At 40.7% G+C, this 12,686-nt stretch overlaps 1 protein-coding gene across 1 annotated transcript; it reads right to left on the bottom strand.

Annotated features, from left to right (window-relative positions):
* Positions 1–5,245: 5,245 nt before the first annotated feature.
* Positions 5,246–8,941, bottom strand: scrt1b (scratch family zinc finger 1b). Its single transcript, XM_017463868.3, has 2 exons — positions 8,455–8,941; positions 5,246–7,352 (listed from the first exon to the last, which is right to left on the bottom strand). Exons 1-2 carry the CDS (start codon positions 8,567–8,569, stop codon positions 6,655–6,657), a joined length of 813 nt encoding a protein of 270 aa, XP_017319357.1. The 5' UTR covers positions 8,570–8,941; the 3' UTR covers positions 5,246–6,654.
* Positions 8,942–12,686: the final 3,745 nt, after the last annotated feature.

The following is a 12,686-nucleotide window of genomic DNA, read 5'->3' as shown; positions in this document are numbered from 1 at the left end:
AATTTGTTTAAAATCTTTGCAAATTTATTAAAAATAAAAAACAAAAAAGCACATGTACATAAGTATTCACAGCCTTTGCCATGACACTCAAAATTAAGCTCAGGTGGATTCTGTTTCCACTGATCATCCTTGAGATGTTTCTACAACTTGATTGGAGTCCACCTGTCGTAAATTCAGTTGATTGGACATGATTTGGAAAGGCACACACCTGTCTATATAAGGTCCCACAGTTAACAATGCATGTCAGAGCACAAACCAAGCCATGAAGTCCAAGGAATTGTCTGTAGACCTCCGAGACAGGATTGTATCGAGGCACAGATTTAGGGAAGGGTACAGAAATATTTCTGCAGCATTGAAGGTCCCAATGAGCACAGTGGCCTCCATCATCCGTAAATGGAAGAAGTTTGGAACCAGCAGGACTCTTCCTAGAGCTGGCCGCCCGGCCAAACTGAGCGATTGGGGAGAAGGGCCTCAGTCAGGGAGGTGACCAAAAACCCGATGGTCACTCTGACAAAACTCCAGCGTGTCTCTGTTGAGAGAGGAGAACCTTCCAGAAGAAGAACCATCCCTGCAGAACTCCATCAATCAGGCCTACATGGTAGAGTGGCCAGACAGAAGCCTCTCCTCAGTAAAAGGCACATGACAGCCTGCCTGGAGGACTCACAAAATTCTCTGGTCTGATGAAACAAAGATTGAACTCTTTGGCCTGAATGGCAAGCATCATGTCTGGAGGAAACCAGGAACCACTCATCACTTGGCCAACACCATCCCTACAGTGAAGCATGGTGGTGGCAGCATCATGCTGTGGGGATGTTTTTCAGAGGCAGGAACTCGGAGACTAGTCAGGATCGAGGGAAAGATGAATGCAGCAATGTACAGAGACATCATTGATGAAAACCTGCTCCAGAGCGCTCTGGGCCTCAGACTGGGGCGAAGGTTGATCTTCCAACAGGACAACGACCCTAAGCACACAGCCAAGATAACAAAGGAGTGGCTACAGGACAACTCTGTGAATGTCCTTGAGTGGCCCAGCCAGAGCCCAGGCTTGAACCCAATTGAACATCTCATGAGAGATCTGAAAATGGCCATGCACTGACGCTCCCCATCCAACCTGATGGAGCTTGAGAGGTCCTGCAAAGAAGAATGTGAGAAACTGCCCAAAAACAGGTGTGCCAAGCTTGTAGCATCATACTCAAAAAGACTTGAGGCTATAATTGGTGCCAAAGGTGCTTCAACAAAGTGTTGAGCGAAGGCTGTGAATACTTATGTACATGTGCTTTCTTTTGTTTTTATTTTTAATAAATTTGCAAAGATTTCAAACAAACTTCTTTCATGTTGTCATTATGGGGTATTGTTTGTAGAATTTTGAGGAAAATAATGAATTTAATCCATTTTGGAATAAGGCTGTAACATAACAAAATGTGGAAAAGGTGAAGCGCTGTGAATACTTTCCAGATGCGCTGTGAGTGTATATATATATATATATATATATATATATATATATATATATATATATATATATATATATATATATATATATATGGGGATATATATATATATATATATATATATATATATATATATATATATATATATATATATATATATATATGGGGAAAAAATTCAGATGTGCAGGGCAGGGCTAAGATGTGGAGCACCACTGAGAAACACTGGTCTAGTCCTTAAAACTGATAAATGCAATTTGTGGGCGTATTTGCACTCAGTGTTCTTAGCTGAATATACAATCGCCTATTGCTCAGATAATTAGAAAAAGAACGACTTACCCTTTCCAAACATCATGGCAGATACAATAAAGTTTCAGTGAGTAAACCAGTTTTGAAAACATGTTCATCCTTTTATTTAAAACAAACTCCTTGCACTTGATATATTTCTCAGGTTTTTTTTTAGATTTCAAATAGGGATAAAATATAGTTTTTGTTTTTCACAGCCATGGTTATTTCCACATTTTCATCTGTGTCTGAATGAGTGTATCGACATCACCAGGATCACAGATACAGCAAAATGTGTGTAATGAGGGTTCATTCATTTACATCTAAAAATGACTTTATTTTCACTATCCTTATTGATTTCCAGGATTTTATGTTTATTATATGAAAACTGGTAAAGTACAAAATTGCCGTCACTTATAACGCATTCTGATGATGATATGTGCATTAACTCTATAGCTTTATAGTATATAAAGACACAGGAGACTTCAGTTGATCACCTGCAGGAGTAACATAGTGTTCAAGAATGATATATGACAGGTATGATAGATTCTAGTACCTATTTTCTTTCACCATTTTTTTTCTTTGGCCCCTGAATTCCCACATTATGTTCTGGTGATTAAAAAAAAAAAGTCATGCTAATTCCACTTTCCATGATGATGCAGAGAACTCTTTCATACCTGGTCAGACCATTCCATAGTTACGGGGCCTCCGAAACAATATTGAATATAACACCAACAGTTCTCTTTCTACATGGATTTAAAAAAAAAGAAATACAAAAAAAAAAGAGAATAGCTCAATCATTCTAAATCCTCAATTATCACTGCTTTTCAACCAAAACAGACCTTGTACTGTACTGACACACTCACATCAAAGACTACTGCAAAGTTCATTCTCCTCCCTCTTTCCCACTGAATATTCATGATGCGTTAATTTCTTATGCGTGTTAAGCGGGAGGTCGAAGTAAAAGCGCTATGCAGTGACTCACCACATTCACAGGTCCACTGCTGTCAGGTTTTGTATTGTCTGGAAGCTGTATGATAACAATAATACTCTGTTCAATGCAGATCTGCAAATGATGCTATTAAAAATGTACTGGCTATACAGGCTCCGGTGTGTTTCCTCAGCTACATGTCATCCAAACTGGGTCAGCCCCCCTTCCCTCCATCCCTCACTCTGTCTCTCTCCCTGCACCCGTTCTACCTCTCTTCCTGAAAGCACTGCTCTCTGCCTGGGAATTCTCATAGAGCTACAAAGCAGCACATGCTACAGGCAGTCTCCCTGCTTCTGTATTCTTTTGCTTCAAATTTTTCAGTTTACCATGAATTTTCTCCATGAATCACTGATAATCTATGACAATTCTGGTATGAAATATACATATCAAGCATTGTTACCCCTTTTTCAGACCATAGACCACACATGTGCCATACAACACATCATTATCTTCTTTCAATAAGAAAACGCATCATTTCATGTTTCAATTTACAATGTTACTCAGCCATGAGACTGAGATGCTACATGCATTCCCTTGCAATCAGAATGTGAATAGTCTGGGTTTCTGGGATGTCTGCTCTAATAATCAGTAACACGCTCTGAAGTGATTGTTCACCAGCTCTAAAAAAATAAATAAACATAAAACCCTGCTTGTTCAGGCCCAGTAACTATCAGTGACACCGAAGCGTGACTGAGAGAGAGTAGCCCCAAGACAGTGTTCTCTGAGATCTCCACCAAAACAGTGAAATAATCAAATCCACATGGTCTGGGAGGTAAACTATACAGGTTATGTAGCTGTTAAAAGAATCACTGCTGCTTATCGTCCTTCAACTAAAACAGGGAGAGTATTGTGTATAATAACCATTACGTGTGCATAGCCTCCATACACATTTCTTCAAATGGATTTCTTCAAAACTGGATTGATTCTTTTGTAATGCATATTGTAATACAGTAGATTACACTCATTCAGAGTTCAAATAAACAAAATCCATTTTCAGGCTTAACTTTCAGATAAGGACATTTTCAAATACAAGAGTCAGACTTTAATATCTGCGCGTATAATTGCACCTGAAATTTGTATAGAGAAACCTACACTCTTCATGCAAGACCACATCTGTTCGTAGGATTCAACCTTTTTTGTCAGAACATTTTGAAAGAGATCTTGCCAATGAACAACAAGAACTGATTCTACACAGGTCCCTAAACTCCATATTTAATTCAACATCAGTATATTTTACTGTGTATCTTCCACACATTTTTAAAAACCTCATCAAAAAGTGATTATTTATTGTGACATGTCATTTTTTCCCCATGTACTGTATCTTGCAGATACGTTGCAGACATGCAGTGGGTGGTAAAATAGAATAAGAAATAAAGGTCTTCCATTTAATTGTGGCTAAGTTGATTCTGCGAGGAGTTAATAAAATGTTATTGAGAACCCCACGACCCTATAAAAAGAATTTACAAATCTATAAATGGCATAAAAAAAGAGAACTCAAATCAAATATACTTCATTTGGCTGTTCTGTGGCTCTTGTGCCAGACTCCAGCTTTCCATCAGATTGGAGTGTGAGTGAGGTCCACACTGGGCCCTGGATCTGCCATTGGAACCCTGTGATTGTAAAGCGGAGCGACAGGAATGTAAAAGCAAACAGATCAACGTGTGCAGCTCCTGTCACAGCTGTCTGCTGTTAAATAATGGCTCCTGCTGATTCCACCCTGTTAGTGCAATTACCCAACGCTCTAGAGACTCAAGTGCAGACTCTCCCAACACTTGGATAATGATTCTCCACAAATTGATGACACCCGTGGCCTCATTTGCTCAAGCTAGATTAACCTAAGAGAGAGTCTGGAATTTTTTTCCTACTCTATGAGAGCTGAGTGGGTGAGAAAATTTCAGTGTGAGTGCAGAGACTGAAAGGTAAAACCGATCACACTCCAATTTGTCAAAAGTCTGTAAGCACATGATTTCCTTTGCCACTGATCTATTGGAGTCAAAATTCTTTGTTAACTTTGTACACAGTAAATTAGAGTAAAGATTTTCCTATTTTTTTGTGAATTTCTGCCAAAACATTCTAAAGACTAAACACGTTACTTGCAACAGAGGTCTCTTGCTGATTAAATTCAATTATTTAATTCAGCATTGACATAACAGTAATCGAATAAAGGAGTGTAATCTTAATGCAATCTCATCTTGCAATCTAACAAGCACTTAAGTCAATCTTAAAACATATTTGGATCTAAATGAAGATTTGCTATGTACTTCATACACATACACAACATTTATGATTCAAAAAGTTAAAATATGTAATGCATTATGCCCCCACATATGCATAAACTAGATTGATAATAATAATAATAATAATAATAATAATAATAATAATAATAATAATAGGATTTTGGTTCTGAAAAGTGAAAGTATCTACTGTACCAGCTGTTGCCAGTGCGAGAGATCAAATCGCATTCATCAGGATTATTTGGCCTACTTAATAGATGAATTTCACAGCAATGGCAATAATCATGAAGAAACAAGGAACAGACTAGGACTGTTTACTTTATCTTTATTATGAAGTGCCACAAAATTCCTGGTGCCTTGTGCTTTTACAACAGTTGAAGATTGGCTCAAAAATCGCAGTACATGTTAGACCTGTTTCATTCAGAGTTCCCCTGATCAGGAGTCATCAGATTAATCAGTTGTAAAAAGTTGTTTTTTCCTCTTCAAATAAGTATTTACACTTAGGCTACATCACCTCTTAAACTGAGCATGTCAGATATTCTTCATTTATTATACGAAAACTAAGGTGAAACTAGTATAGTCATTTCTACCTGAATCTAGGGTTTTGTGCTACTTTTAACAATAGGAAGTGCTTTCAGGAGAAATCTGAGGGACACCTAGACTGGAGAAATGCAGGAATCTTAAAGTAATCAAAGCCTGAACTGCAGTGGAAGTGGATTACAGACCAGCTGTGCAAAGGTTCATCTTCCCTGCTTCTGGCAATCTTCCTCATTCTTTTGAGTTAACTGTGGAAGAGCCTTCCTCCCTATCCTTCCCTACCTCCCCTAAACTGGGTGTTCCAGAGATTTAGAGAATGATACTGAACTGCTTAGAGCAGAAGTTACAGCACTTCAAGCCTACATCCTAAAACTACGTTTAAATTAGAGGCAGGCAGTGCATAACAGCAGAGCAAAGGAAATTGATTTATACTTTTCTTGTTAAGTCTTGTCGACTCTCTAACACTACACTGGCATTTTCCCTGATGTTGTATTTTTTCTGTTTGATTATTAAGAGATCAAAACATACCTGATTTTTTTTTTTTTTTTTTTTTAGAAAAAGCTGCTATAGGCAACAGTTCAAAAATACCATGCATTACATGATTATTGCTGTATATATCCTTACGAGAATCCCAAAATATTGCCCGTTGATACTACCTAGGTTTTGGCAAAATGATAAGCCTAAGTTTTATGATACTGGCATAGATTCATTTTTTTTTTTTTGCATGCATTACATAGGCATATGAAATCAAAGAATTTGAAAATCAAATTTTGACTGATTTGAATGCTTTGGCATGTTAATAAAACTGGCAAATAAGCAAATGAAAGTGCAAAACATATGCTGAAAAGTAAACACTGTGCCTTTCATAGAAAGAAAACAAAAAAAATATAGAAGAATAAATAAATAAATAAATAAATAAATAAATAAATAAATAAATAAATAATCGATCTTTCAATCCATCCATCGCGGGGTCACTTGCAGCAGTATAATAATATCAAGTGATATGAAAAAAAAAAAGTTATTGAACAGCATTGTGTCACTCAAACCTTCAGTGTGCAGGAAGTCTTCCTCGCTGCACTGTCAACACTGAACAGCATACGAAGCCTCAGTATTCCCTTAGGGTCAAGAGCGTCTAGAAGAGCCGAGACTTTGCCCGCCGAAATCACGCTTGGAGCGGCGAGAGTGCGCCCTTGAAGCACGCCGACTCGTAGTGTTTGTTCAGATACGACTTGAGCGCGAACGTCTTGCTGCAGCGCGCGCACTTGAAGTGTTTGAAGGCCGAGTGCGTCTGCATGTGCGCGCGCAGGTTGGAGCGGTCGGCGAACGCCTTCCCGCAGTGCGCGCAGCCGAAAGGCTTCTCTCCCGTGTGAGAACGCATGTGACCCTGCAGCAGCCAAGGACGGCTGAAAGCTTTGCCGCAAACATCGCACTTGTGCCGTAGGTCGTGCGTGAGGACGTGCATGGCCATGGCCGGCATGGACACATACACCTTGCCGCAGGTCGGGCACTTCTTTGCCATCTTGCTGTCCAGGCTGCGGTGCGTCTGCTTGTGGCGACTCAGGTTTGATGACGTGGCGTACGACTTGCCGCACTCGGTGCACGTGTGGCGAGGCGGACTACGCGCTCCTCCGCTCGCCCTGCGCCGTGAACGGCCATCCGTGATGAAGAAGGCGTGCGCCGTGTAGCCGCCACTCACCGCTGCGTCGCCGTTGATCGAGCCGCCCGTGGTGTCCGAGCGCGGGCTGTCCGCCTGGTAATCACTGTGAGCGCCATCATACAGAGGCTCCGGAGAGGGAACCTTAACCGCGCCATCAGTCTCTGCATCATACACCGCTGGGGTAATGTAGTCCCTAATGTAACCTAGCAGGGAAAGAACGAGCACTTTCATTCACTTATGCACAGTCGCAGTGAAAGCGAGAGAAAACTGGGTGGTTAACAGATGCCAACAATTTACATACTTTTTCTTCAAAAGATCATTCTAATAAAAAGTGAACTTTCTTATTCTCTCTTTCTTGCCTTGACATAGATTTTCACACATGACGTGTTAACTAACTAACTCAAACTATCTTTCACTGCACTCCCTATGCACTCACATGGCTAATTAATTAATTAATTAAATAATTAATTAGTTGTTTTCTTCTTCTTCTTGTAACCTGTGTAGGACTGTTTAGGCTTTTTATTTATGGTCTCAATTTTGTTGTTGCTATGTTTTGTTAGCAATTGTCCTATTAAAAAAAAACCCAAAAAAAAAACAATGTAATCCAATTATAATTTGGATCTAAGATGCAAAGCAACTTTTTCCTCGGAAGACAATAATGAATGAATGAATGAAAATGAATGTCCAACCATATAACGAATGGCATGAGCTGGGGTTGCCTGATAAAGCATGCACACTGCAGTATATCAGGAGCACTGACCGTCTATTTGACCGACACTCTATATTATGAAAGCGCGTTACTCCAATAAAAAGCAATGGACCTGAGAACGCCCTAAAGCAGGTTGTCAGCATGCGCGCAACTAGGTTACCTCCAAACCCACATGTCAAAAAGTATGTCAAAACAGTACACCGCGACAGGTATTAAATATGACAAAATATACGCTTTAGAAGACATTCTTAGCCTGTATTTCACGCAAACTGTTGCAATAAATAGAGTGATTTACAGTATGCATGCACCCTTTTTTCCCGTGTGATGCGTGGATGACCCTTTCCATCGCCGAAGTGCTCGCGAGCGGTCGGAAAGTTAAACACCGCCACAAATAGGGGAAATGCTCAAACAGGTTTTGTTAAAATGTGTCCCTCACTAGTCGTAATGAGATAACTTCAGGCTTTCGGATTAAAGCAGCAACGCCTGGTTCTGCTGATCACCGACCGCGGCACATTTACACTGAGTGCCACATAAAGAGTGCTGAGTTCACAGAAACGCAGGGCAAGAGAAATATGTGAGAAGAGATCTGAACTGACCTTTGTCGTGGATCCGCAGGTTCAGGTCAGATCTTGACCTGCCATAGGCGCTCTCCAGCTCTGCGCATGAGAAATCATCTAGCTTCACCTTCTTCACCAGGAAAGACCTTGGCATGTTTAGAGCGCGCGGCACACACAGACCCTTCCACTACGCTCTCTCACTTTATCCACGTCAGAAACGGAAACGAGGAAACGGACACTTCAAAGATCCATGCAGTCAGGCAGGAACAGGAGGAAGAAGACGCGAGCCGTCCTCGGTAGAAACCTCTGCGTGTGTGTGTGTGTGCGCGAGCGAGCGAGCGTGCGTGCGCGCGCGCGCGCGCCAGCGTGGTGTTTCACCACTCGAGCGAAATGCGACTCCTCCTAAAGAATACGCGCACAGTCGGTTTTGCAAAATCGAAGTGCAAAAGTGAAGCACGAAAGCGTTTCCAGGGCTCTTGCTGACAGGAGGGCATAAATCTGCGGTGTCCACTGCCTCCTTCCTCCCTCCTCCTCTTCCTCCGCTCCGAGTGCATGTGCGCGCGCTTGATCAGCACTGAGCGCTTTATACTGTACGCGCGCGCCGATCAGGTGGCGCACTGTGAGGGGAAGCGCTTAATGTAATCCACCCGAAACCTCCCGGGAACGCCGCTGCGCGAAAATGATTTATTGATGCTCTCATTCATCTCTCCAGCTAATTGTCTTTATATATATATATATATATATATATATATATATATATATATATATACACACACACACACACACACACACACACACACATATATATATATATATATATATATATATATATATATATATATATATATATATACACACACACACACACACACACACATATATATATATATATATATATATATATATATATATATATATATATATATATATATATATTGCGTGCAAAATAAAACCGTCATGTTTCGGCAAGATATGAGAGGAATTTAATGTTCTAGAAAAAAAAGGGAAGGAAACGGTGTAACAAGTCTCACTGTCGCTACTGTAGCTACTAATGATTAGCAGAAATGACAAATTGCTCACAACATACACAGACAAGAGACTCTTCAATGTCTGTCCTGATTCTAAATCTAAATCTTATTCAAATAATAATCATTTCATTCTTGAAATTGAAACTGATGATAAGGTTCTACTGAATATGTGTTGACTAGCCGCAGATAGTCTGCACATAGTCCGCTCATCCTTCCTCCTCAGGATCGCAGTGTTGTGCTTAGGCTCACTGACCGCTTACTACGTCACACACATGACGTCAAACTGCCTCTAATAAGAAAGTGGTGTTGGTGGTGCTGTCTTAAAAAAAAAAAGTCTTCAACCTTTTGGACATGTATAATGCATCTTCTGAAATACTAGCATTAGCGATAGCCTACGGTCCCTCCAGGTTTTCACGGAAATGAACACATAATCAAGCAAAGTGCAGATTAAACGCAGATTTTCTGCAGATTTGGGCCAAGACACACCATGTGACATCATCACAACAGACATTCAGTCAAAGCCCCCTTTGATTGACGTGTGTCGAACATGAGTACAGCTAAAAGGTCTCATTTACGAACAAACATCACTGCGAAAGACCATGCAAAACAATTTAGTGCAATTGCAAATTTCACAGATTTGTGTAGTTTTCCACACATACACACAAAAAAAGTTGAATCGCAAATTTTGAAAGAAAAGCATTTTTGGCTGCAACAATCACAAAAAAAACCTACACACAATCCTGCATGGACTGGAAATTCATGGATTAGAATCATATTAACTGCATAAACGAATCCACACAGCTACAGTTCCGTGCAAATATACTGTACTGTACTATACTGACTTGGTGGAGAGGAGGAGAAAGAAAGTTGTGCTGGAAGGCTGCTATCTTGCCGTCTTACCTGAGAGGCTGATCATGCAATGGAATAGAGAAACAATGAAGCCATCATTTTTTTCTTCATATTTTTGTTCTGAATTCTGCATATTTCTGAAACACACCTTAAAGGATCTAGAATACACATGGCAGTTTCAGCTGTGTTAAGACCTGGAACAAAATGAAACTGTCGACTAGCTGGTGTTCCCTGAGGAATAAAAAAGGACCTTTAGAATAGCGAACAGATTGTGCGCTGTATATTCCAGATTAAAAGGCAAGACAAGAGTCGGCATATTATTCTTTTAAACTGAGTGTTACTTCCTTTGACGATGTAATCTGCACAGATTTAATTTGAGATGAACAGATTTAACGTCTGATCATTCGAAAGTTTTCTAATGATTCATTTGCTCTGTATGTAGACTATTTTTTATCTGAGGAAATTCAAAAAACCTTAATAACATGCATTCAGTATTGACCTTACTTATGAAATCTGTGAAGTTTTCTGTGAAGCTGTGAAGTACAAATGTCTCAGATCTACTGGTCATACGAGAGGTGCCTTCTTGCAACAGAATCCAGCATTACAATGCAAGTGTGCCAAAATAATGTCGGCCTGAGGGTGGCACCGATTTCATTTTTATTCAACGAGTCAGAGTAAGTCATCTCAAGAGCTACCACGAGGCTCAGATCTCACTTCCTCAATCAGGTTATCTCAAATACGTCTATGTTTGTACTGCTTTCATGCTACCTTCCACACATGCACACACATGCACACCACCAGGAGCAGCAACAGAAGGCTCCGTGCCCTGATGAAGGGGACTGCTGGGTATTGTCCCTCTGCCTGCTGTCGCACTAACACTAAATACTGCTGAGTCCAGTTCTCACCAGGCATCTCCACACACACACATAGTTCTGGGCTAAGAGTGAAAACATACCTCATCGCTTTCCCCCCTTTTTTTCTTTTGATGACTGCAAATGAAACACAATACAAAACACATTAGCGAACTGGAGGCCAAAACGCCCCGGACTGAAGTCACAGACTGAAAAGGATACAGATAAAACACCGCATCAAACTCATTTTTCTTAGGCAAATTGAGAATGATGCGAGCAATGGTGAGTAATTAGGATTCCCCCTGCTCAGTGTTTCTAAAACCTGAGTGATCAAGCTCGTTGCCGCAGAATGTCAGGCAAGCTAGGAGAGGAACTTCGCCTCAAGCGCTATCCCTGACAAGAGTTTGCTGCCATCTGCCCCTTTGTACTGTCGTCTCACTGATGAGGAAAGATCATCTGAACCTCCTCCATGGTAATTGCCTTGAATCAGTGAAATTGCATTTCTATAGACACTTGACATCCCTCGCAGCAAAAGTAACATATTGAACACCTCAGAAATTCTGTTTTAGTGGGAGATAAAAATGAGAGGACTGAGGTATCATTTCCTCTCGCCGACACTCGAACAATGATGTGTCAGAACTGATCAGTGGCTACATCCTTCTGCACTGGGAGAGGTGGAGAGTCAGGGGAGCGCCAGCATCACAGGTTTGGTGATGACATTATTACACACGCGCTGACACACACACACACATTACACACACATACATTTATCTCTCCAGTGAGCCTGGGAATTGCATTTAACCACTAGGTTAAGATAAGTGTTTTTTTTACAAGACAGCTGTCAACTCACCACAATAATGTTTTTCTTTATACATTTCTAAATTTCCTTAACATAGTAGTGTTGAAAATGCAAATGATTCGATCCAAGAAAAAACAAACAACAGAATTGTAGATTTCCATCCAGTTCGGATAATCTGGCTGAATAATGCAGGCTTGATATTGTCACAGTCATGTGACACACTGAAGGCACAGCTTGTATATGCTATTGACCTGCTTCTTGGCCTCTATCCACTGAGGACCAACTGGACAGCAGCGTCCCTCGGCATGCTGCAGCATGTGTTTTATGGGTAGCGACTAAGAAAGTCACCTACATGTGTGCTGGACTGGGGTCTGCATTAATCTTTTTTGTCATATAGCAGTCTCTGGAGAGAAACGTGAGTCAGCTAGGGACTCGGCAAACCATCCTTATCTTGCAAAAATCACACACACACACACACACACACACACACACACACACACACACACACACACACACACACACACACACACACACACACACACACACTATCTCAGCCTGGCAGTCTGGAGCACTAATTAAATGTGAAAGTTGAAATGGCTACAAAAGCCACATTATGCAAAATGGTGTTTGATTTTTACCCATTCCCCCCACCATCTCTCACTTTCTCCAGCTCTCCTTTTTCTCTTTGTTTCTTCTCACACTGTGTCCCCGACGTGCAAAAAACCGAGAGAAAAGAATGAATAT

The sequence above is a fragment of the Ictalurus punctatus genome, chromosome 1 (genome assembly GCF_001660625.3).
Source record: "Ictalurus punctatus breed USDA103 chromosome 1, Coco_2.0, whole genome shotgun sequence".
NCBI classification, from domain to species: domain Eukaryota; kingdom Metazoa; phylum Chordata; class Actinopteri; order Siluriformes; family Ictaluridae; genus Ictalurus; species Ictalurus punctatus.
This window is presented reverse-complemented; position numbering and strand designations above follow the sequence as displayed.

Bases quoted from the DNA above. Each gene is read 5' to 3' on its own strand.
- scrt1b (XM_017463868.3), bottom strand. From the start codon at position 8,569: ATGCCAAGGTCTTTCCTGGTGAAGAAGGTGAAGCTAGATGATTTCTCA. The intron at 7,353-8,454 runs GTCAGTTCAGAT...TTTCCCTGCTAG, and splicing joins CCTGCGGATCCACGACAAAG to GTTACATTAGGGACTACATT.